The 25,629-nt window shown below is 34.1% G+C and overlaps 1 protein-coding gene across 1 annotated transcript in view; it reads right to left on the bottom strand.

The window, feature by feature from the left end:
• Positions 1-25,629, bottom strand: part of Pgant2 (polypeptide N-acetylgalactosaminyltransferase 2) — a 129,247-nt gene that overhangs the window by 8,761 nt on the left and 94,857 nt on the right. Inside the window, exons 3-5 of the mRNA XM_077437156.1 lie at positions 9,968-10,066; positions 9,818-9,885; positions 8,100-8,287 (exon numbers count right to left, since the gene is read on the bottom strand). Coding sequence (XP_077293282.1) covers positions 8,100-8,287; positions 9,818-9,885; positions 9,968-10,066 — 355 coding nt within the window. The remainder of the gene's footprint in view (positions 1-8,099; positions 8,288-9,817; positions 9,886-9,967; positions 10,067-25,629) is intronic.

Genomic DNA, 25,629 nt, shown 5'->3' on the forward strand with positions numbered 1-25,629 from the left:
AGTAATTAATAAGTTTGCGCAGGGCTGATGAGTAGAGGTAGGACCGGAAGCGTGCTTTTTCCAGGAAACAGGGCGTTTTGGATCGATTTTCCAGGAAACAGGGCAAACTGCAGAGCTAGAGAGCATAAAAAAGGTTCATCATAAAAATGAACAAAGCACGACGAAAAATGAACAATGAATGGCGCAAAGTTGGTCCGCTCTTTACTGATGAGAGAAGGGAGAGAGAGGAGAGAGGAAAATTTCCAAGGGCCTGTGCTATTTGAAATCCACAATTCTAGAGAAAATCATAGTAAGAATATATTAATATGTATTTTTGGCCCATGAAAATCCATAAAAATAATTTATAACACACCCATATATATTTACTTGAAAAACTGCATGCCATAAATAATATCCCGTTAGTTACATACATTGCTTACAAACTAACCAGTAGATTCTATGACATAATCACTAATAATCATACTAACACACTTGTGAAGAGTCTCGGTGATTACAACAAAATGTCTATACTCTTCAGGTATAAACACAGATTACCTAAACACAGTCTGCTTTAGATCGTCGACTTTAGACAGTCTTTAATTAATATTATGTATTAGATGTATTATGAGCATTTATAGGAATTGTAAATAGGTTTTTGAGCTCTTTTTCCTATTATGCTATATATTAACATTAGAATAATATAATACTATGATTACTAACAAAATTAAATTCAAATTGTAAAATAGAAAATGATCAGTACATCAGTAGCTATGAAAATAGATAAAGATGTATTGTGAACATAATTTAGTAATAATAAAAAGCATTTAAAAAATTAAAAAAATAAATTTAAGGAGCTTAAGCGTTATTAAAGTTGTACACATTTCCAAATCTTCAATTCAAGTCGGTTCAGAAATGATATACAATGTAATAAAAATGAGAAATTGCAGACACGAAGACGAGTCTTCTTCTTCATTAGGATTTTTTTCCGTGGATTATGCATTAGATAAGTGGCAGTTTCATCAGAGTGTGATAATTAAACGTGTAATGCAAATGGTAGAGCACGTCTTATTGACGCTGCACGTCGCCATTTGGACCGGAGGGGAAAGGTTGATATTAACTGGAATAAATTGCGGTGAAGATCCAGTCGAGATCGTTTAATTTGTTATGTGGTCAACGTGATTAGAAAGGAGATTACATCATGTACATACATTTCGTGTATACGTACATAATAATAATGTATGCATTATGGAGGAGTCTAAATAAAACACTAATTCGAGCTCTTATACATACGAAATTGTTTATGTATGAATGTACATAACCATGAACTGAATCAATATATCAAAACTTTGACTTTTACTTCTTTTTCAATTTGATAGTTAGATCTCTTCAGTCGCTCCACTACGTATTTTTTTTTGTGTGTCATAATTTTTTGCACCCCTCTCCCCTACCAAATATATTCATCTTATAAATATGTAATGTATCTGAAAAGTATATTTTATCCAAAATCCAAAACTGAAAAACAGTGGTTGTTAATCTTTTTGGTGCCGGGGAATATTTTTTAGATAAATAAAAATAAAAAATATTTAATTGAAAAAAATCACTGCTATTTTTAAATATACATATGTAAATATATATGGCTGCAATTTAAGAAATTTAAGAAATTACTCTGGATAAAAATTGAAAAAATGCGCTGCAATCAAAATTTAAATCAATCTTGTTGAGTTTTCTTATAATCCGTTGAGTTGAGTGTTCCGAGTCGATCTGTGAGTGCTTTGCACTGGCGGATCTGGGGGGGGGGGCTTATGGTTATATGTTAAGAAATGATAATATGTACATACATATGTATGTATGTACAGACGATCAGGGGATATCCATAATTTTTTCGTTTAGAAATTTATTAACTTCATTAGGGGCTTTTTCCTTTGCAGTGCTTTTGTGTGTCGCAAACTTCGCACAAACAACCCACCGGCCCTGTATATGTACGGCTCGGTGATCATTGGTCACAAAGCGCTCGCCCAAAAGTCACTAAAATCTCTATAACGGAATATCTGGCAGCCGATAAGTCCATCATACTAACGAGAACTCGAGTGCCATATATTCCGTATTCGCGATTTTCATGGCAAAAATTGTCTTTTGGGCGATCGCAATGTGACTAATAATCCTGTACTAATACTGTAATAATATGTACATATATGGGACATGATGTTGTTAATACCGGGCTATGACAATATGAGTAATCTACATAAATTGAGTTAGCTTGGACGTTTACCCGTAACGTGGCAACAGGTGATCCGACCGTTTTTGGACATCCGACTCAAATAAGTCGAACAGGGCTCAAATTTATCTGTCCGAGCTACTCGTATCGTGTCAAACTGATATGAAAAAAAAAAACATAAATCGGAAATGTTACATAAATTGGATGGAATTGAATCCTTTAGGCAAAAACGATTCAGCTCCAGCGCATTTGGTTGAATTGTCATTTTTTGTAAATATTTTAGTAAATTAGTTGAATGTGATCTTATATTTAATTAATAGAGACGGAGAGGAGAGTGTGGTGGAGGTGCAATCCCCTACGGTAGTTTATTTCAAGGTCGCCAGCTACGATTTAAGTTATTATAACATGTCTTGGTCATATTTCTCGCTGTTTAGCTTTTTAAATTAAGAAAGTTCATGCGACTAATTAACTAGTTTGAATCTTAAGCGAACTCTCCAAGTTAAAAAAACTCATTTTTAAAGTTTGTCGCGCCAATGATATACTTACGCGGCCATATACTGAATGCTTCTGAAACAGTTTTAAGTTCATGCAACTAATTAACTCAAATATACTACCTCATCTCAGGTCTGAACACCTTATTTTAAACAAAGAAACCGACTTGACACGACTAACTTCAATCGAATAAGACTTCTGAGGGCGAAGGCACCAGAGTGTGCCGGATTCTGGTATACATATAATTTCGAAAGAGATTTAGATTGTTTTTTTATTCGTGACAGTCAACTTAATAAAAATAAAAAACCTCGATTCTCTAGAGTAAAAAGTACTACTTCCGGTTCAGATAAAAATATTTAAAAATATAAAGTTATAAAAATTATTATTTCTAGTACATGTAAAAAAAAATTCAGTCCGATTCAGTTAGCGGTTTGGGAGATAATTGAATTCAAAAACTTAAAAAAAAGAGGACACCTATAAGGGGAGGTACCATTTCCAGTCAACTTAAAAATTTAAAAAAAATTTACGTCGTGTCGATAAGAATTTCAGTAACCGATACTAAGTTTCAGTTCAATAGGACTAACTGTGTTCAAAAAATCCCCAAAATACACAGAAACACACACACACACACACACACATTTTTTCTAGATCATGAAAACGTGATCAGTAATCGATTCTGAGTCCGAATCAGTCAAAATCTAGAGTTCGAATTTTCGCATGATCACAAAACTTCATCTATTGTTACTACGTGCATAGATAAAGTAAAACAACAAATAAATATTCAAATAAATTTATATAAAATAAAACTATTCAAATAAATTTAATAAAATGTTCACTATTAGATTAGTCATATTTAAGCGGTTTATATTACAAATACCGAGTGAAGTCGGGTAAGACCACTAGTTTATAATAAAATTCTTCCTTGCATCAGTGGACAGACAAAACGGGACAAATGAAACAATTTTGCGAAAACGACGGGACAAACGCAAAGTCTGTGTCAAAGACTATCCCGGCCAAAACGGGCCGCATAGTTATATACCAATGGACTGCGCTTAGAAGAGCGTGAGATAATACATAAAATATAATATTGGGAAAACGTTTCAGCGATTATACCATCAATATAAATAATATATAGGAAGAAGTGCATCACACGGAAACGACCCAAAGAGAATAATAAACTTTTCACTAGACGTTTGCACAACTGTTTCTGAAACCATGACAAGTACATAACTGGGACGACGTGAAAGGTTGTTTTTAACCGAGGAGGATTCGTTCCGATCAACTTTTGCACGTTCACTTTCAATTTTCAATGTCCATTTTGCGTAACGTATCGGAGACGTCGTAAACGGCGAGAAGAGAGTAAAAAGCTCCAGTTCGAAGTTCAAGCACGCTTGTAAATTATTTCGTATGAAAAACGAAAAAATTTGCATGTATGTATATAGAAATAAATTGAAACGTGACACAGTTTTACGTCCGACGTCGTAATAGAGTGAGCTAATGCTTCGGTAATGTCCGATGATCAGCTGAACGTTCCACTTTTCGCTTTTGCCAAACGTGATAGCTGCCGTATCGAATCTCATCTTTCGAAAGGAAGGTTGAAGTGGTTGTAACGTACGTCGAGATGTTGACAGATCTCCGATGAGGTCGTTGAAGGTTGTTCGAAATGAATATGTTGATTTTTTCTTTTCAGCAACGGAAAGAATGTGACACGTGTCGGAAAAGTCTTGTGTCTATGTCTATGGTAAAAGAATATACAAATAGGAAATATGTATGTAAATATATATGAATTCAGGAAAACGGGGCTGATAATTTACATGTTGCGACCCGTAAGAAAAGTGACTCGAAAAAGAAACATTTTGCAAAAAATTTCAAACTAAAATCACATTCTACTGTGGCCTAAAGTTGAAAAATTTAAACTTTTCTATTATTATTGTTATTACAGGGATTTTATTAGTTTCACTTCATCAATTAGTCTGGCAAACTTTGCACATTATAACGATCGCTTTGAAACTTTGCTATTTTGCGAGGTTTGGCCACCGGTAGAGATTTCAATTGGGTCCGCTAAGTCGATAGTGAAATCGTAATTAACATATTTAACCAGCAGCGTGGTCTAGTGGTGAGTATTGAACTATTTCGTGTTTGATGTCACGGGTTCGATTCCCACTAAGAGTCTCGTTGTTGGCCAGACCTTTTCTTATCAGAATTTGCCAATTTTTCTGATTTTCATTGAAACGGTTCCTGTAAAATTGGCTTTTCCTTCCCAATTTTCTGTTGCAAACCTTGAGTTATTGTTATATCTTAGGTTTCGCAAGATTTCTCACCATAGATGTCTCTGTGGTTGTTTATCGAATGTAAAAATTCGTATTGTTACATGAAAAATGTTATTAATCGTATTTATACGATGTTTTCGTATAAATACGATTCGATTTCGTTTCGTTATTCGTTTTGCTATTATCTATATCATCGATTTTGTTTGACAGTCATACATACATTACTGTCATAGTATACATATATAATCTCAAATCTGTTTCTACAGTTTCTGATTGCTTTGATCAGTTTCAATTTTTCTCCAGCATATTTACATGCTGCGTTGACCCATAAATTAGTTTTGGTATTAAAATATTTAATATGTTGTATATGTATACATATGTTTGTTCATTATGCAAATCTAATATATAATTTCGAAAGAGACTTATATGTCACCTTCGTTCGTTGGTTCGTAGACGACACATTCGATTTTTTTTCCATTCGTAGGCGCCGATTCGATTTTTTTCAATTCAAAGGATTCGAAGTCTCCAGGGAAAAGGCGCTGGGGGCGCACGCGCCGGGGGTGAAGGCGCTGGGGGGGGGGGGCGCCGGATTCTGGTATACATATAATTTCGAAAGAGCCAGTATATATGTTTGTTTGTTCGTGAGAGTCAATTTAATAAAAAAAAAACAAATGAGTATTCAAATAAATTTATATAAAATAAAATATTCAAAAAAATTTAATAAAATGTTTACTATTAGATTAGTCATGTTTAAGTGGTTTATATTACAAATACCGACCAAAGCCGGGTAAAACCACTAGTCTACTATACATATGTATATCCTAGCTTAGATCCCTGGGCAATGTACGGAAATGTCAAGCTATGTAGAACAGATCCATCCAACACTTGTACTTCAACATTTTTTTTAAATTTAGGCCATCAAACGTGTACACGGCGAAAAAAAAAACATTTCGAAATGGAAAACTGGAGACTTTCCCCCGTCCGGTTTTCCGACTGCTATCGCACCGGTTAACCGGTTGACGTGTGATAAACGGGAAAAACGTCACTCAAAGACGACGATGCTCACAGACGGGGAAAATTTCCTCGGCGCATTACAGAAACCAACGAAGCAACACTAAAAAGACTTAACACTTACTATATAACCAGAGCGTGGCTCGCTGGTTAAACCACTTGGTTGCCAGTAGTGAGGTTGCGGGTTCGAATCACGGCCGAAATTAATTCTATCAATTCTGGCAAAAAGTCTATCAACGGAGCCTAGCAAAATCTGGATGGTTATTCAAATCCAATCAATTTACCTGGCTTAATTGTTGTAACGGTTCCAATAGAATCAGCAAGCACTGCCTCTCTCGCAAATTCAGTTACAATTGAACCAATTTAACACGAGACCTACGTAAAATGTGGGTCTACGTGACGAGACAGAATTTTAAATTACAGAAAACACAAATATCGGAAGGCAAATATCGAAAATTGAAAGATCTTAAGTCGAAAGATCAAAAAAATATGGTTCATGGTAAACGGTACATACTCACTTAATTTGCGCGAGCAGGATACAACAGGAACAAGAGGAACATGCTTTTCCTCCCGTATTCTGCGCGCGCACATTAATACGGGAGGAAAAGCCTGTTCCTCTTGTTCCTGTTGTATCCTGCTTGCGCAAATTAAGTGAGTATGTACGTGAGTATGTACCGTTTACCATGCACCATTTTTTTTTTTGATCTTTCGACTTAAGATCTTTCGATTTTCGATCTTTGCCTTCCGATATTTGCGTTTTATGTAATTTAACATTCTGTCTCGTCACGGAGACCGGTAAAATGTATATGCTTTCGCATTCCATTTCGACCCACGATGACCAATTATATTTCGTTTCAGTTTCACATTGCATTTTGGTCAATTAATACAACATTGCTCGTGCGTATTGCGGTTGGTAGAATTTGACTTTTATTTTTTATTAGTTTTGAGTTTCGTACTACATAGTACGAGTTTTTAGCTCGCAATTTTACCGATTTAAAATTCAGCACACTTTCAATTAACCATTTTAAATGAAAACAAAAAAATAGTGTGGCCAGATCACTATCCCAATAAACATGTTTCAATAGAAAATACTCAATATAAAATAGTATTAACAGTGGGAAAAAATCCCAAGTGAAAATACGTACTTTTGACTTTTGATTTCAACTGGACGACTTCTTAGAGAGATTTGAAAGCTGAAAAGTACTACAAATGAAAGATAAAATACCCGACTATAGATTTCAATATTCATTTTGAACAGAAAATTGACAGATTTTGAGAAATCGACATATTACACCCGTCAACTTGTTTGTCGCACACATTTCCATACATTTTTTCGTGTCGCGCAACTAGACGACGAAGTTGCAATATTCATTTTGAACAGAAAATTGACAGATTTTGAGACATCGACCGAACAGCACAAAGATATAGAAAAATCAAGCGATTTGAAAGACACATATGTCTCCGAATCTCGAACCAATCAAGATTTTTTATTAACAGATTCGTGTTTACTGGGCATAGATCTATAAAAGTCATATATCGTCTCTGAACCATTTTTGGTGTCGAACAGTGTTATTGTACAAACTTGTTGGTTGTTGCAAGCAAAACATATGCTTGCCATTTGATATTAATATCTGCATATCTACATATGTACATTGCATAAAGTGAATCTGTAGAAAATTATTGGCAAAGTCGGGTGACCTGTCCTGATACTAAGGCGTATATGAAAAAAAAAAATACACATAAATATATGTGGAATGGATTTATTTCGTTCCAGTCCAAAAGGATGCTTAATTAATAAAAAAGCACTGGCGTAAATAATAGTCAGTCTTAGATGGGTAAATTGTCACCATTGTTTCTGACGGATTTTCACCATTGAACGTGATACACATCGTTCATTGAGATTCGAAATTAAAAGTGTGTCATGGATATTAGATGCGCTTGTTGTTGACGCAGAACTACATAGATTTGTGAGAGTTCATTTTAGCAGTAGGCATATTAACTATGTATATAAATCTTTTGCATAGTATATCGATAGAATTGTGTTTTGTGAAGATAATGATTAGCCTATTCTATCTAGAATGATTGTATATTCTTTTTGTTTTGAGTCGGAATTTGTGTTCAGTTGGACTTACTTCTGCTATCCTCTGGAGTAGAGGTTCAAGCCAGTGTTCGTTGCATTCTACGTGCGAGTCCAGGAATGTGAGAACTGGAGCTGTGGCTGCTGCAGCTCCTCTGGCTCTTGATCTGACCAAGCCTTCTCTCCACATGTTGCGAAGAACTCTAACTTTTCGTACGGCCGCTAGTTCTGCTCCATCAGATGCTAAAAAGTGATATTTTATGTTAAAAATTGACATCACATTTGTAAAAGTATGCTTTTATAGTTGATCCGCTGTAGGAAGAGACTTATGTAAAACGCACTGCTGTCCTTTACACCCAATTTCGACCAATAGCACTTCGCGCGTACAATGTTCCACTGTGCGCACGAAATTCTATTGGTCGAGAGGCAGTGTAGGAGACGGCGTGTACATATTTGCTAAGTCTCTTCCTACAGAGCCAAATATATATAAAATTCATGCACCCTGTGCAATTTTTTTATGGACAAAACTATCATGTTGTCATATATACATATACATACGTACTTACATACATATACACAAATTGAGAATTTGAGTGATTGGTAATCAGTATTGGTCATTTATCACATATTAATGGTTTAATTAAGTACATAATTGTACATTGTTTTGATTTTGTTTTTTTTAAGTAAGCAATCAAAAGTCACCTATTTTAGTTTAAATTAATTGATTTTGATTAATTTTGACTGATGTACGAGAATTCAAAATCGACAAAATCAAAGCCTTCTCTCATACCCTCGCACTGGTAATTTACATTTTTTTTTACAAATTATGATTTTATTGTAATACTAGTTGTTTTACCCGGCTTCGTTGGAGATTTTTAATATAAACCGCTTAAACATGGCTAATCTAATAGTAAACATTTTATTAAATTTATTTGAATAGTTTTATTGTATTTAAATTTATTTGAATAATCATTTGTTATTTTTTTTATTTTTCTTTGTTCATATATTTTTTTATTACTTATAATGCACCTGTTGATATTTCATCGGGCCTATAGTCTATAATGAATATAAAGATTAATTAACGGTAATTTTTATTGAAAAATTTAGTGGGGACTCAAATCAATTAGCTGGATTTTATTTTTCGATTTAAGTTATAATAATTTGTTTGTTCATCTTATATGTATGTATATAAAACTGAAACGGCGTACGTAATTTGTTTCTGATTGGCTGACGTTAAAGTCGTTTCTGATTGGCTATTGTCAAATTCGTTTGTGATTGGTCGGTCGTTAAATACTATTAATTTTTTTCGATTAAAATAAATTTAATAAAAAAAACAAATGAAGATTTTTTTATGGTTTTCATTTCATTTACATTTACCGAGAGAAGCCAGGTAGCACCACTACATAATTCGAATATATGTAAATTTATATATTTTTTTAAGGTTAGATGGTATTTTTAGTGTTTAATAGTTTTCACAGCCATAGAAAAGTTTGTATCAAAGACGGCTTTTCAACACAAAGCCTTTGATACAACAATTATATGATTTTCTAAAAATGCTATGTTCACAACTTATAATGAATTTGAAACCGCACTTTCTAAAAATACAGAATGTTAAACCGCAGAGACAAAAGCCGCATAGCGACCGTCAATCTCAATGTCCAAATCTAACTGTATTACCACTTAGAGTCATTATGCTATGTTACACATCCCACATTATTATAACACCAATATTCTAATAGCAACATTAAGATAATAAGTCCAATTTATACTTACGATTATCACTGAAATCGTCCACGAGGATGATTTCCTTTATCAAATGCTCCGGACTTCTGTTCAAAACGCTGCAAAGTATAAACAGACAGTATAAATTTGATGTTTTGAATATAAGTGTATAATATTTAGTATGCAGGTGGATATTTTTACCTGACAACGGTGCGCAGTAGTGTCGATCTTGCTTCGTTGTGGAAAGTTATTATGACGCTAGTCTGAGGCAAGTCCTGTGGGAACGTTTTCAAACGACACCTGAAAAATTGCAAAGCATAAAATAAATTGGGGAATTATATATTATACCTACATACATATATATATATATATATATATATATATATATATATATATATATATATATATATATATATATATATATATATAAAAACAGAGGGATATATGTATGTTTATACGTGTGTATATATATATATATATATATATATATATATATATATATATATATATATATATATATATATATAAAAACAGAGGGATATATGTATGTTTATACGTGTGTATGTATCCTTTTTTCCTGGTAAAGTATAGAAATTTCAAAAAATAAATATTACAATTATCAGAAATAAATCTAATATATGTATAATTTCGAGGGAGACTTTGTATATATGTATGCAACCTTCGTTCGTTGGTTCGTAGATGACTTATTTTCGATTCATAGGCGCCGATTCGATTTTTTCGATTCGAAATCCCAGAGGGCGAAGGCGCCGAGGGCGCAGGCGCTGCCGGGGGCGAAGGCTCCGGGGCGCAGGCGCCGGATTATGGTATACATATAATTTTGAAAGAGACAGTATATATGTTTGTTCAGTCAATTTAATATTTAGTGTCGGTCCTGTGTTCGATCCACACGTGGTCGAATTTTTTCCAAATACCTTTTAAATGTATTTAATTTAATATTCATATTTAATTGTTTTATATGAAAAAAAAAATGGTAAAAACTACCCACCAACCTACATATAAACAATATTAAATACCAATAGAAAAATTAATTAATTAAATACATTTTCAATAGATGGGGCTAAATTCTTAGAGAAATGCCTCGAGGAAACATTTGTAGCTAACAATACATATATGTAGAAGGTTTTTTTTATTTCGTCATTATATTTGTACATTTTGTTAGTAGTGTTTTAGCTATGACGTACATATGTATGTCGAATCAAAACGACTATTATATTTAGTACGGCGAGCATTATCGCAGATACACACACACACACAGACACAGTCTTATTTTTATCTATGATATATGCGTTAGGTATTATATATGTATGCGTTGTGGTATTGATACATATGACGTATATGTACTAAAAAATCTCTAATATGCACAAGCAATTCCGAATCGTAGCTATGTACATATCTCGACTCTTAATCTACATATATATAAATTTTTCAGGAACAACGGCTGAAGTTTTCGCATACCTGAAAAACGCAATAACATTCAGATAAGTTATCGCCGCTTTCCATATCCTCGGGGAGAAGGCAAAACGAAAGCACATAACCCAATTCTAGCACGGAATGAGCTAAAATTTCATCCCATATTTTATCGCACCATTATCAGCCGGAGAAAAAGATAGAGAGAGAGGGACGGAGAGAAGAGGGTAGCTATTATTATGGCGATAAAATTTAAATTGTGGCCGGTGTGAGATTTGCATATAAATATGCTAATGTGCGTGTTCACTTTCTATATGTAAAATATAGGTATAATATACTATATGTAATATCTATCTATATACATATATATATAAAATTGAATGTTTGTCTGTCTGTCTCAAATAGGCTCCTAAACTACTGAACCGATTACGATGGAACTTTCAGGATTTGTTGTATGAATATCCGGGAAGATTACTGTGAAAAAAAATCTCTTAATAATAATATTTGTAATTACGATTTTACCGACGCGAAGGACATGTGTTTATTGGTAACCACGATACCAATTGGTTTATGACGACACGTCTTTGAAGAGACGTTATTTGATCTCCAACTATCAGTTGAAATGGGAACGAAACGGGAATCGCATGCGTTATTGTGGCATTGCAATGCATTCCGGGTTCAACTAGTATAATATAAGTTTAATCTAATGTATAATTTGGAAAGAGACTTTGTATATATGTATGTATCCTTCGTTTGTAGAAATCCGTGACATTATCAAACAAATAATTCGCTTTTTTCCGATTCAAAGGAATCGAAGTTCCCGGAGGCGTAGGCGCCGAGGGCGAATCCTTAGGGCTCCACCCACTAGGGGGCGCAGACGCCGAGGGCGAAGCCCTAGGGCTCCACCCCCTAGGGGGCGCAGACGCCGAGGGCGGAGCCCTAGGTGGCAAAGACGCCGGGGGTGTACATATATTTTTTTATAAAAGACTTACTATATATTTTTGTTTGTTCGTGACAGACAAATGATTATTCAAATAAATTTATATAAAATAAAACTATTCAAATAAATTTAAGAAAATGTGTATCATTAGATTAGTCATGTTTAAGTGGTTTATATTACAAATACCGAGCGAAGCCGGGTAATACAGCTATATATTATATAGTAGATACGGATTAAAAAGTTCGTTATGAATGTATGAACTTTGTGCAGTGGACGGATGCTTAATGCGTGGAAGATTACTCGACGGGAAAAACAATTTTCCTTTTTCCCATTATGTGTCTATGCAGATGGGTGCTTAGACTGTCAGCCGATGTGTATGTATTTGCTTTGAAGTGTTGCGGTCAATTGAAGCAAATCGTTCGTAATTGAATTTAGCGCCTTTGAAACTCGTGCTCTGGCAATTATTTTTTGTTCGAAGTGAAGGTAGAGAGTTCTGGATGGATTAATTGTAAAAAAAGAAACAGTCAGTTGGGTGATTGTGTTAACTTTGAAAAATTATCCCTTTGTATACATATTTTGAACGTGCGTGTTATATAACTAAAATGATATTTGATGAATATTTACTTTTTACGTATAAAAACTATTTTATTAGATCACATAGCTTTTTGCTTAAATTATGTATTTATTGAATATTATATATACCAGGAAGGCCTTACAGGTAAATCCCAATGCGCCTTCCTGGCCAATTACAAATACAAATGCAGCATTTTTATTATAAGTCGTTGAATTGCGAGACACTGAAAAAACTCGCAAATTAACGAGACATCTATGAATTGTACATAAATTTTTATTGTACATCAATCAAATTTCAAATAGTGGTGACATAGTAGGTAGGAAGGATTTTTAGCCAATTTTTTTTTTCCGGGAACCGTTTCAACAATGAAATCAGAGAAAATTGGCAAACTCTGATAGGAAACGATCAACCTGGAGTCACAAATCCAGGTCTGACCAACAGCATACTCTGAAAAATTCATTTTCATTCAGGGATAGAACCCGGCACCTTCTTGACGGTAAGCAGAAGATTAAAACTTCTTTACATTACGAAACTTTGCAGTGCGTCTTATAATTTTGTCCTTATTGAAATGTGTCGTATATTTTTATTTATGCATACAATTTATAAAAACCAGTGGCATGAATTAGTGGTGGCATGAAGCAGAGTGGTCGCGGGTTCGAGTACCTCTAGAGTCCCGCTGCTGGCCAGACCTTGCTTTGTGACTCCAGGTCATTCGTTTCTTATCAGAGTTTGCCAATTTTTCTGATTTTCATTGAAACGATTCCTGTAAAAATTTCTCTAATCTCTTTTCCTATCTCTCTTACTAATTATTCAGCGTCTTTAGGTTCTCCAATTTGATTAAAAAATGCTTCAAAAATTCAACAAAACACTTCTTTATATACTGTTTGCTACCAATGTTCCCTCTAGGCTAATAAGTCTCTTTTTCTATTGGTGTTTTATATTGTTTATATGTATGTAGGTAGGTAGGTAGTTTTTAACATTTTTTTTCATATTAAACAATTAAATATCAATAATAAATTAAATATATTTAAAAAGTATTTGAAAAAAACGTGACCGCGTGCGGATAGAACACAGGACCGACACATTTCTTTTATTTCTTTAATAACTTAATATATATGCCACCCATGCGATGATATTACATCGGGCACAACACTAGTGCTGTATAATATGTAATAGATTTCGTCGGCTACTGCTGTTACATCTACTCCACATACACATTACGGAACATGTTAATATAGAATTTACCAAAGAATACTTTTCGTACTGCTGTTTTTCGTGCAATTGCCAGTTTGTACTGTGCCAGTATGAATAGACATTTAAACGTGAAATTGGAGCGAAAATCCATGACTCCGCACCCCTGATTTAACCCTTTGAGTGCTGATGTCTTTTCTGTTGAAAGCCCGCCACGCTGAAAATTTCGCCAGCATTTCCAACTAGAATTATTTAGAAATCCAATAGAAAGGAGGTATAAAAATTGTAGCTAATCCAAAAAACCCTAGACAACTACCGCCGAGGATTTCGAGTTTTGTAAATGTGTGTGTTTATACTCTCTAATATATCTTGCAGGAATATAAAATAAACAAAAGAAGTCTATTAATGAATGTATTTTTCCAAAACTAGTTCCATCGTCTTCATTGTTGTTAAAATGTAATGCTCACAATCTAAATGCCAAGCCACAATCTAAAATACTCAGCAGGTAGGGATTTCCATCGATAAATTCTACTATGGTTATAAATTCAGAAATTTCGGTGTAAACCAGTCTTTATAAACATTGACACGGATAACACGACCTATGTTTAATGAATTTTTTTTCAATGCTACCTGGAAAGGCTTAGCGGGTAGTATTCTTGGTTACTTTGTACATGCTCAAAATACAACGCCTATCGACGTTTTTCAGGCGCATGGACTTGTTGGCAAAACGCCGATCGGCGTTGGTCAGCATTCAAAGGGTTGAGGAAAATAAGAACTTTATACTGCATACAAGCAAGACATTGATGCAATAGAACACGACACACAATAGCGTAGTTACATGCATGCATATGTGACAAGCAAGAAGCGAGATACTGTCATATTTGCCACATTGTCACGCTGTGTCGCGTCAGTATGCACGCAATCTAAAGGTCTGTTTCCGCAGCCTGCGAGATTTTAACAAGTCACGGCAGAAAATCCATTCCTAAATGGTTCCACACGACAAAAAGGCTTTGTTAGAATTGACAAGACAACAAATGAACCACGAATACAAATCGTGCGAATTTTTCTATCCATTCACCATCCTTCCGACACGATGAGGCAAGACTCGACGAACCGAACGAAAGGCGACATGTTTTGTAATCGTTGAACCGAAAACTAATCCTACTTACAGTGGCACACACGTAAACTGGTTCGGTTTACGGTTCACCGAAACCGACCGACTGGCCAGCTTATCGCGATTCGTAGACAATATGTTTGTATCGAAATATGTACATAAGTAAAAGTTTCACTTACTCGTTTAAATTTAAAATGCATATATGAACCTCATTTCGGTTTAATTAGCAGTAGGAAAAAAATACGCAATTCAATTGAAATGTTTCGATCATATTTTATTTGAAATAAAATGTAGTTTTGCGTATGCTAGATTCAATGATTTTAATTGTAGCTGGGGAATGACTGAAAGAGCCTTTTCATAAAAGTGGCATTTTTTAATATATTATTATTATGTTAATTCCATGTACTTATATGCATTCGCTTCTGCTATTTAGTTTTTTCATTCATTACCCGCTGGATAGTAAGCACTCTATTTCGAAATTGGGTTTCCTTTTCGCTTAATTTTTACTGTTACTTATCATAATTTACTATTACTTATGAATTTTTCTTTTTGTATTCTTGTTATTTTTTTTATTGAAAAATCCTTCATAGCAAGTTTTTCATGCTATCTGAAGAAACTTTTAATTGAATTATGTATAACTATTTATTTTATTATCTTTGTATTAGCTGTAAATTTTTTCTCTCTGTAATAAAATAAAATAAAATAAATAAAATATTTATTCTAGAATAGAGTACTGTTTTTCAAAGTCTCAAAATATAATTAACCAGCGCCGTAGACTAGTGGTTAGCTTATTATGCTTTCGAACAGAGTGGTCATGGGTTCGAGTTCCATTAGAGTCCCGCTGTTGGCCAGACCTTGATTTGTGACTTCAGGACCATCGTTTCTTATCAGAGATTGCCAATTTTTCTGATTTTAATTGAAACGGTTTCTGTAAAAATTGACATTTCCTTTCCTTTCTTATCTCTTTTGCTAATCTCAAGTTATTCAGCGTCTTAAATTAAAAAATGCTGCAAAAATTCAACAAAAAACTTCTATATATACTGTTTGCTACCAATGCTCCCTCTAGGCTAATAAGTCTCTTTTTCTATTGGTGTTTTATATCGTTTATATGTATGTAGGTAGGTAGGTAGGTAGTTTTTACCATTTTTTTCATATTAAACAATTAAATATCAATAATAAATTAAATATATTTAAAAAGTACTTGAAAAAAACGTTGTTCGACGTCTTGAAGTTTGCAAATTTGATTTTAAAATGCTACAAAAATTTCTGTATAGATGTTACTGTGAATGTTTGTATGAATTCGCATTGTATAAGATGCTTATGTACATATATCGATTGTATTGATTGATTTTATTGCATCTAGTAAGTGCACTCGCCACTTTGGAGCGATCTAGCTAGTGTTCATGCCCTATGAAATAAAAATAAAAATAATATAATATTATTATATGTGTATATATGTATATAAAGAAGCTGGTCAGTGTATGTGTGTGTATCCTAACGCTCCCGATTAAAATTTAAATTTCGATTCTCGATTCCGATTTAAATGCCGATTCCCGATTCCAATTTCAGTTCCGTTTCCCTGATTCTAATTTCCGATCCCAATTTCTATTCCGATTTCTGATTTCTATTTGAATTCCGATTCCCGATTCCAATTTATATTCCGATTCAATTTCAATTTCAACTCCGACATCGATTCCCGATTCCGATTACTTCTTTGACATCGACTTCGGTTTTGATTCTTTTATTATTTTTTTTTATCAAATAATTTAATATGGTATAGCCCATGCGATGATACATCATCGGACTTATCACTAGTTCTATGTATGTATATAATAGCCAAATTCCATATATTTGTTTGTGTTTACACTATTAGATAAGTAATATGACATATGATACGATATAAAAACTAGAGAAAAAAATTAATAACCCTGGGTGGGTCTCGAACTCGTGAGCCTCCTACTGATAACTCCAACCTTTGAGTTTATTACGGATTAGAAAATCGGCTTAAATCATTTATAAGTATATGGTCTTTTCGTACGTTGGTAAATATTATTACTAAATTTAATCATTTATTTATACTTTGCGAAAGGCGGCATATCCGATGGATCCTATTTTATATTTTACATTAATGCCGTTATCGGGTTGCTCCTGAGTGACATCCATTAAACTTTAACATATATAAATTTATAGATTATTATTTTTTGAAATCATATTGAAATAGTGGGTTTTGCCAAATCGACGAGGAACCGTTTCAACAATGAAATCGGATAAATTAACAAACTCTGATAGGAAATGATCGATTTGGACCAGCAGCACTATATATTATAATCGGAACAAATTCTTTTCAACCGAGGTCAACCCACGGGATCGAGCCCGGTTACCTTTCGGTAGTTATTTTTACATTTTTTTGATTTATGTATGTTTTGAGAAGTTCATGTGAACATAAATTCTATATCACTAGTAACCAAATAATGGACCAGACACTTACGCTTTATTACGGTCGCTTGAAAGTATTTTTTTTTTTGTAAACTTTTTTTGTTGATATTTTTCCCGTAATATTTTGTTATCTTTTATTGTAATTGTAATTATTGTAAAAAATTGTAATTATTTTCGATGAAATCGGAAACCTTCTACAAAAAATACATACATACATAGGTATTATTTTATAATTGATTTATTTCATGACCCTAGTTCGGCTTTTCGATGGTGCTTTTTCCAATGTCTGTTCATAACAAATTTATACTACATACATATACGCTGGGTTTCCGGAAACCTTTTGTTCAAAATTTAAAAGTTTCCAGAAACCCTTTGTTAAACGTCTTGATCAATAAACTTCAGCTTGCTAGACAAGTGGATTGTATATATTCGATACGGATATCGAATTTCCACTTATGTATTCATATATTGTTCCTGAAAAAACTTATTTTCAAGCTATAGAGCCCTAATGGCTGTATGTAGTTACAATTATGATTAATTGAACCCAACGAGAAATCAATAAAGCGTCATCCGTGTAAGAAATCAGGTTGCCATGGATTTTTAAACACATATTTTCACATAGATACATATATACCAGGAAGGCTTAACAGGAAGACCCCAATGCGCCTTCCTGGACAATTAATTACAAACAATGCAGCATTTTATTATTACATAAATCACTGTATTTCCAGAAGCTGAAGAACACGAAATAATAACACTGAGTAACAAAAAAAATTACCCGAGCGGAGACTAACCAATCTTTACTAAGTTTGACCCACTGAATTCGAATATGATAATGATTTTGTTGGTTGGTGATCGTTTACGAGATATGAGCGTTTAAAAAAATGCGCGGTTTTTACTAACCTCTTATACGTTTCACATGGTTTTCGTGTAAGCGGTCATTATTTATATCCCTTATCTCTTATCCGATCGTTTTCATACTTTGCCATATTGCTCATTTTGGTCATCAATATAAGTTAAGGTATCATCCGCAATTACGATGGTGAAAAAATATCGTATTAGACACGTTTGAAAATACTGCATCGTATTACACGGTGACGTTTATCTGTCACATTCATCATTACTTTTCGCCCTGCCATCTCGCTGTCAAATTTGAATTATTTAAACGCCTATAACTTTTTCTTTTTTCACTCTATATTTTATAAAATTTTCTTTATAGGTTTTCGTTATCTCTAATATATAAATATTTATAGTTTTGTGGAGGCTTGCTGAGCCAACGATCTTGGGTGTTGCCACACCGGCCTTTATGCAGGGTGGCAACACTGTTCAGTGAATCTGACAGAATGACGTTTAACCCATAACCTCAAATCAAAACAAACTTTCTAACCAATACAGGCTTTTTATATGTACACAGATCAAACAGTGATAGTTTTATTTTTAGTTATTAGTTATCAGCTGATTTAAAAGTTCTACTCCGGTTATATAACTAGTAAACTAAAAATTTTAAAATAAAAACCCCGGTAAAAAAAACTTTTTTAAATACTAACCTTTAAGTTTTGTATATAATATTAATTACACATTTTTGGCTTTTGCGGTCTTTAACTCAAAATCTAGTATTGTTGTGCTCAAAATTAGTATTGGAATCAATAGTCAGATGTTTTTTCTATTGATTGTGATTTTTATTGTTTTAAAAAATTCAAAAGTCAAAAATATATTTTTTTTACGGATTTGTTCTCCTTGCTATTTTGCGTTTATTTGCCCACGTTTTTATTTCACCACGTTTATAAGGATTGGTTTTCTATTCCAATACCTGTGAGAGTTTTCAAAATGCAATTGAACTTTTTTGAAATATGAAAACATGATATTGAACTTTTTTTTTGTACATTTGAAATCCCGGTGCTAGCACCGGGATCCCGGGATCGGAAATTCCCAGCACCGCAATCCCGGGGCTGAAGTAACCTTCCGGGATTGGAAGCACTACTTGGTGCTAAACCCTACTTTTGTTGAAACTACTTGTGCACTACTTTTGTTGAAAATCCGTTGTTATTGCAAACAAATGACACTCACTACAGCCAAGCAAACTGAAATGAAAAATATGTACTGGTACTGATGAATACATACATACATATATTGACAATTGAAACGAAACACTAACATAAGTCACTCGGCGTGTTAATGTGTGTCATCGGTAGTATGGAGTAGTTGTCATTTTTTTTGTTCTTTTTTTTGTTTTGTTTTGTGAGCTCGAGAGCTTATTAGTTGCTTGTGAATCCTTTCACCGTCAGCAGTTGAGTCAGGTTAGTTCCAATGCAGGTGTTCTCAATCGAAGTTCGCACGCCGGAACACGTAACGATTAATTAAAGTGTGGGAATATCAAAAGTAAGCGCCCGAGCGGGTTATGACGCAGTAATCAATTGCGAATTTGGGCCAGATGAGCACGAATATGATGGAGTTTGATTTTCAAAGTGTTTTATGTACGTATGCTGCCCATTTTTATTATTAGCCTCTTCTTAGTTCGCTTTCGATTCTTTCGTCTGACGAAATTTGTTTTCTTTTCCGATCATTTTCAAACTTTGTCATTTTTCTCGGTTTGGTCATCAATATATGTATGTATGTGGAAATCAGATACGACATTACGATGGTGAAAAATAATCGTAATAGACACGTTTGAAAATACTCCATTATCGTTGCGTAGGGGTGGGTGGAGGATCCAAATAAAAGGCCAAAGTCGCTTCACAGCATTTATTGGGTGATTAAGGAGATCGACGCACCACCAGTGCTCAGTCTAGAATGCCTTCATATGGCCTAAGTACCTGCTTATAAAGGGCAGGTCGCTCACTGCATATTCCTTGACGCGTTTGATTACCTATTGTTATAGTTAGTGAGCGGACCGGAAGCGTGCCGTTCATTGTTAATTGTTCGCGGTGCTTCGTTAAAGGTTCGCCGAACCTTTTTTTTGCACTCTAGCTTTGTAAATAGACTCAAAACACCCTGATTCCTGGAATAAGCACGCTCCCTATCCGCCCTTTAGTAATAGTCACGTACCAGATATGCAGTTCCACAGTCTCGCGCTGTCAGTTCTGAGAACTCTAGTGGGAAGCAACCCATTTCCGTTACCAACCTTGGTGTTTTTTCGACTCTCTGTAAGGAGATCGAGGATAATGGGGTGATGCGCGAGGACAACGCAAATTGTGGCAAATAGTCTCAGGTGTGGTTTATTTATTCCTTACCAAAACCACCCGTTGAAATATTGACCAGCAGCATGGACAGTGGTTAGCATATATGCTTTTGACGTGTCCGGGTCCGAGTCCGGGTGGTTACTGCTGGCCAGACCTTGGTTTGTGACTCCAGGTCGATCACCTCCTATCAGAGTTTGCCAATTTATCTGATTTTCATCGAAATGGTTACAACAAATTGGGAACCTTTACCCATTTCTCACAATTTTCGAATTTTCAGCATCTTGAATTTTGCATAAATGACTCGTGAATTTTGGGTTTTTCAGCATTTTGAAATTAGACGATTTATATATAAAAAATGTATGTTTATTAATAGATACATAGATGTTTCCATGTTAAAATTATTCTAAATTTTTTTTTTTTTTCAATTTCTTTCTTCAAAAATTGTTAATTCTAAAGATTTCGATGTTTGTAATTGTCCAGGAAGGCGCATTGGAGTTTACCTGTTAGGACTCCTTGGTATATACATATACATATGTATGTAAAATAAAAATAAAAATAGCTGGCACATCACTAGTTCGAAATAATTATGAATATTTTTTTATATAAATAAAAATTCCGAATAATTTTGAAAATCAATATCGCTTTTGCATACTTAAAAACAAACTATTATGCATATAGTGTAGATTCTGATTAATTGGGTCAATGGTTAAACGGGACGCATGTTTATTAAGCATAATCTTTAATCTTTAAATTATATCGATTCAAGCAAATTGGTATTTAGATTTTGATGCATATAATTTTGATTAAATTTAAAAATCAACGCAAAGCCTTGAAAGTTAAATGTAGGGCGATTTTTTTTTACCATTTTCAGGAACCGTTTCAACAATGATCAGATAAAATTGGCAAACTCTGATAAGAAACAATCGAATTGGAGTCACAAATATCCAAGTCCAACCAACAGTATTAAAGACTAGCCCGGGATCGAACCCAATAATCTCTTGGTGCCAAACATAAACGCAACCACCGGGCCATACTGCTGGCTAATATATATTACAATGAGGAATAAATTAGAAGAGCAGTCTCTTTATTTTAATTTATAGTTGTCTAATGTGTTAACGAACATAGGATACGATTTCCATTACCATTGACCATAATTTATTTTATATACATAGGTATAGTATGCTCAGCCTCAGCTTTTCTTTTTTTACCTATATGCGAAAATTTTTAATGGTTTACTTAAAATAATTATGTATAACCAGCAGTTTTAAAAATTAACCCGGGATCGAACCCAATAAACTCTTGGTGCCAAATATAAACGCAATCAATGAGTCATACTGCTGGCTATAGTATGAGAACGGGTTTATGTGACGAGCCAGAATGTTAAATTACATAAAACACAAATATCGGAAGGCAAAGATCGAAAATCGAAAGATCTTAAGTCGAAAGATCAAAAAAAAGGGTACATGGTAAACGGTACATACTCACTTAATTTGCGCGAGCAGGATACAACAGGAACAAGAGGAACAGGCTTTTCCTCCCGTATTCTGTGCGCGAACATTAATACAGGAGGAAAAGCCTGTTCCTCTTGTTCCTGTTGTATCCTGCACGCGCAAATTAAGTTAGTATGTATTTTTGTTTTCTGTAATTTAACATTATGGCTCGTCACGGAGACCGTATATGAGAACATATGTACTAGGCACATTTACTAAAACCAATGTGAATACATATAATAATAAATAATAATTATTCATATCTGTGCTATCGTTGTGTCTGGACGTGTTAAATCGTTCTCATTCTACCATGGAGGATATTGTTACTATAAGCCAGAGAATACTCGCGGACCTTTCAAAAAAAGGATCTGGTGCCAATGTCCTTACCAAGGACAGGGTGCGATACATCAGCGACGAAATTAAAAATATAGTATCCATCGCACGCGTCGCTTTTAATAACCTGGCCTCGCTAAAAATCGCTGTGGAGTCCCTCCAGACTATCCACACTGATGTCGGTGAAATAAAGAGGATGATGTGTCGTCCCTTTCCAGCAGCTCTGGCTCCAGCTGTTTTTGTTGAACCTACAACTCTGCAATCGGGCGAGGTAACATTACGAGAACTCTCCACACTGTCAACTGAATGTAACAATACTACAGTACATAAACAAACACCTGTCAGATGCCCGTATGACGTTATAGCGGCATCCTCTACCGTTTCACCTCCGCCTTATTCAGCTTCAACTTCACTCGCGTCTGCTTTAGCTTCAGCATCTACTCCTGGGTGTGCTACTGTTTCTGCTTCTACTGTTTCTGTTTCTGCTTCTCCTCCTTCTCCTATAAAACCTGCGAAATCTTACAGTCAGGTCGCAGCGCTATCTTCTACTGCTTCACCTCTGCCATCTTCATCTTCAGCTACACTTACATCAGCTTCTGCTTCAACATCTGATTATGTTCCTGTCTCTTGTGCTCCTGCTTCTGCTTCTACTGTAGATCCTTCAAATTCGTTCAGTCAGGTCGCTGGGACTTCTTCCGGGAGACTGCCATACACTCGTGGATCTGGAGCACCTGATAAAACTTTACAGGTGGCCACTATTCCGAAATTGAAGAATGTACACGTTTTTAATTTGGCAAATAACTGCACTTGTGATACTGTGAAACAGTTCATATTAAATAAAATTAAAAATAAAAGAATCAACGTTTCTCAGGTTGCTAAAACTGACATGTGCTCGTCATTTAAAATTAGTGTAGATACTGAAACTTTTAATATAATTATCAATCCTGAATTTTGGCCTATGGGTACTGGCATAAGAGAATGGTTATTTCTCAAAAAAATCTCTTCGAAACCGATTGCCCAAACCCGTGACCCGTAACATTAAACTTTATTATCAAAATGTGCGGGGTTTAAATACAAAACTCAAGGAATTCTACAACAACGCCGCTTCTAGATCTATTGACGTCCTTGCTATTACTGAAACATGGCTAAACTCATCTGTACATGATGCCGAAGTACTTGACAGCAGTTTCAATATATATCGCCATGATAGATCTGCCAGAGGTGGTGGTGTTCTTCTAGCAGTTAAAAATGCAAATATTATTTCGGTTGAAAGACTTAGTCATCTTGAGGACATTCATGAATGTGTATGGCTAAAACTAAGATTTGTTAACATTCCTTTTTTTATATACATATGTACTATTTATTTTCCACCAAGATCTCCACCAAATATTTATAAGCGATTTTTTGATTTAATTATATCTAATTATTCACATTTAAGTAATGGTCGCATTTTTATATCTGGAGATTTTAATCTGAATTCTTCTAACTGTTTTCCTGATGACCTTAATTTTTTTATATCTTTATTCAACTTAAAACAAATTAATACTATTCGAAACTATTTTAATAATTCCATGTTGGATTTTCTATTAACAAATTTAGATTGTCAGAATATTATTATTTCAAATTCAGTTGATTCCTTGGTTCCTGAAGACAGCTATCATCCTGCTCTTGATATTCATTTAAAATTAACTATAACTTATTCCTCACTTCGTTTAATAAATAACTGTCTTAATACCTCTGTCCTAAATGGATGGTTATTTACAAATGTTGATTTCAAATATTTAAATGATATTCTTTGTAATTGTCAATGGGAGCGAGTTTATGAGTGCAAAGATGTTAATTTGGCCCTCTCTAATTTCTATGACATTATATATTCTATTTTTAATGATTGTTTTCGGTTGAAAGGATTAGTGACGAGTAAAAGGATTTATCCGCCTTGGTTTACTAAAGAAATTATTAATCTCTTAAAAAGTAAATATCAAACACATAAACTCTGGAAGAAATCGAGCAATCCTCTTATCTTAAATAATTTCCGTATTTTACGTACGGAAATTAAGAAATTAATTAATAATGCATATAATGTTTATGTAGCTGATTGTGAAAGTTCCATAGTTAAAAACCCTAAGAAATTCTGGAACTTCATCAATTCTAAACGTGTAAATCGTGTAAAGTCGACCATTATGTACAATGATTCTGGATTGTTAGAGGGTGATCAAAACATTGCTAATGGATTTGCCGACTTTTTTAAATCAGTTTTCAATAATCCTACTGATTCCATGGAACCTACCAATGACTCGGAATTTACTTTCCCCACTTTAGCGATTAATCATCTTGACTCTTCCGATCTGAAATATGGCTTTCTAAAGTTAAAAAATATTTATTCTTCCGGTCCTGACTCCATCCCTAATTACATCCTAAAAGGATGTGAGGTTAGTCTCTTAGAACCTTTAAAATTCATTTTTAATTTAATTCTAAGGAACTCTTCATTCCCCAATTTATGGAAATGCTCTAAAGTAACTCCTATTCATAAGAAGGACGATAAATCTTGTGTAAGGAACTACAGACCAATAACTATCTTGTCAGCGCCAGCCAAAATGTTTGAGGTAATATTACACAGATACATTTTTAATCACTTTCAAAGTATGCTCATTGATCAGCAGCATGGCTTTCGTCCGGCCAGATCAGCTATTACCAACTTGTTATGTTTCTCTAATGACATAACCAGCACTTTGGATTGTAATAATCAAATGGATGTAATATATACTGATTTTGAGAAGGCGTTTGATAAAGTTGATCATAAAATTTTGGTTAGTAAATTAAGTTTTATTGGATTTACTTATAATCTTGTTGGTCTTTTTATTTCTTATTTACAGGATCGACGTCAATTCGTTAAGTTTGGGAGTTGCTTTTCTTATGAGTATGTTGCCACTTCTGGGATTCCCCAAGGATCAAATCTTGGCCCTTTATTATTCCTAATATTTATCAACGATATTCAATCTTCTATTCACCATTCTAAATTTTTATTATATGCGGATGACTTAAAAATCTATAAGAGAATAATTGATTTACCTGACGCTCTTTATTTGCAAGAGGATTTGAATTCTATTTATGAATGGGCTAATGTTAATAAACTTCCCTTCAATATCCTAAAGTGTCGGGTCATTTCTTACTCTCGTTC

Source organism: Arctopsyche grandis, chromosome 8 (assembly GCF_051622035.1).
Source record: "Arctopsyche grandis isolate Sample6627 chromosome 8, ASM5162203v2, whole genome shotgun sequence".
NCBI lineage: Eukaryota > Metazoa > Arthropoda > Insecta > Trichoptera > Hydropsychidae > Arctopsyche > Arctopsyche grandis.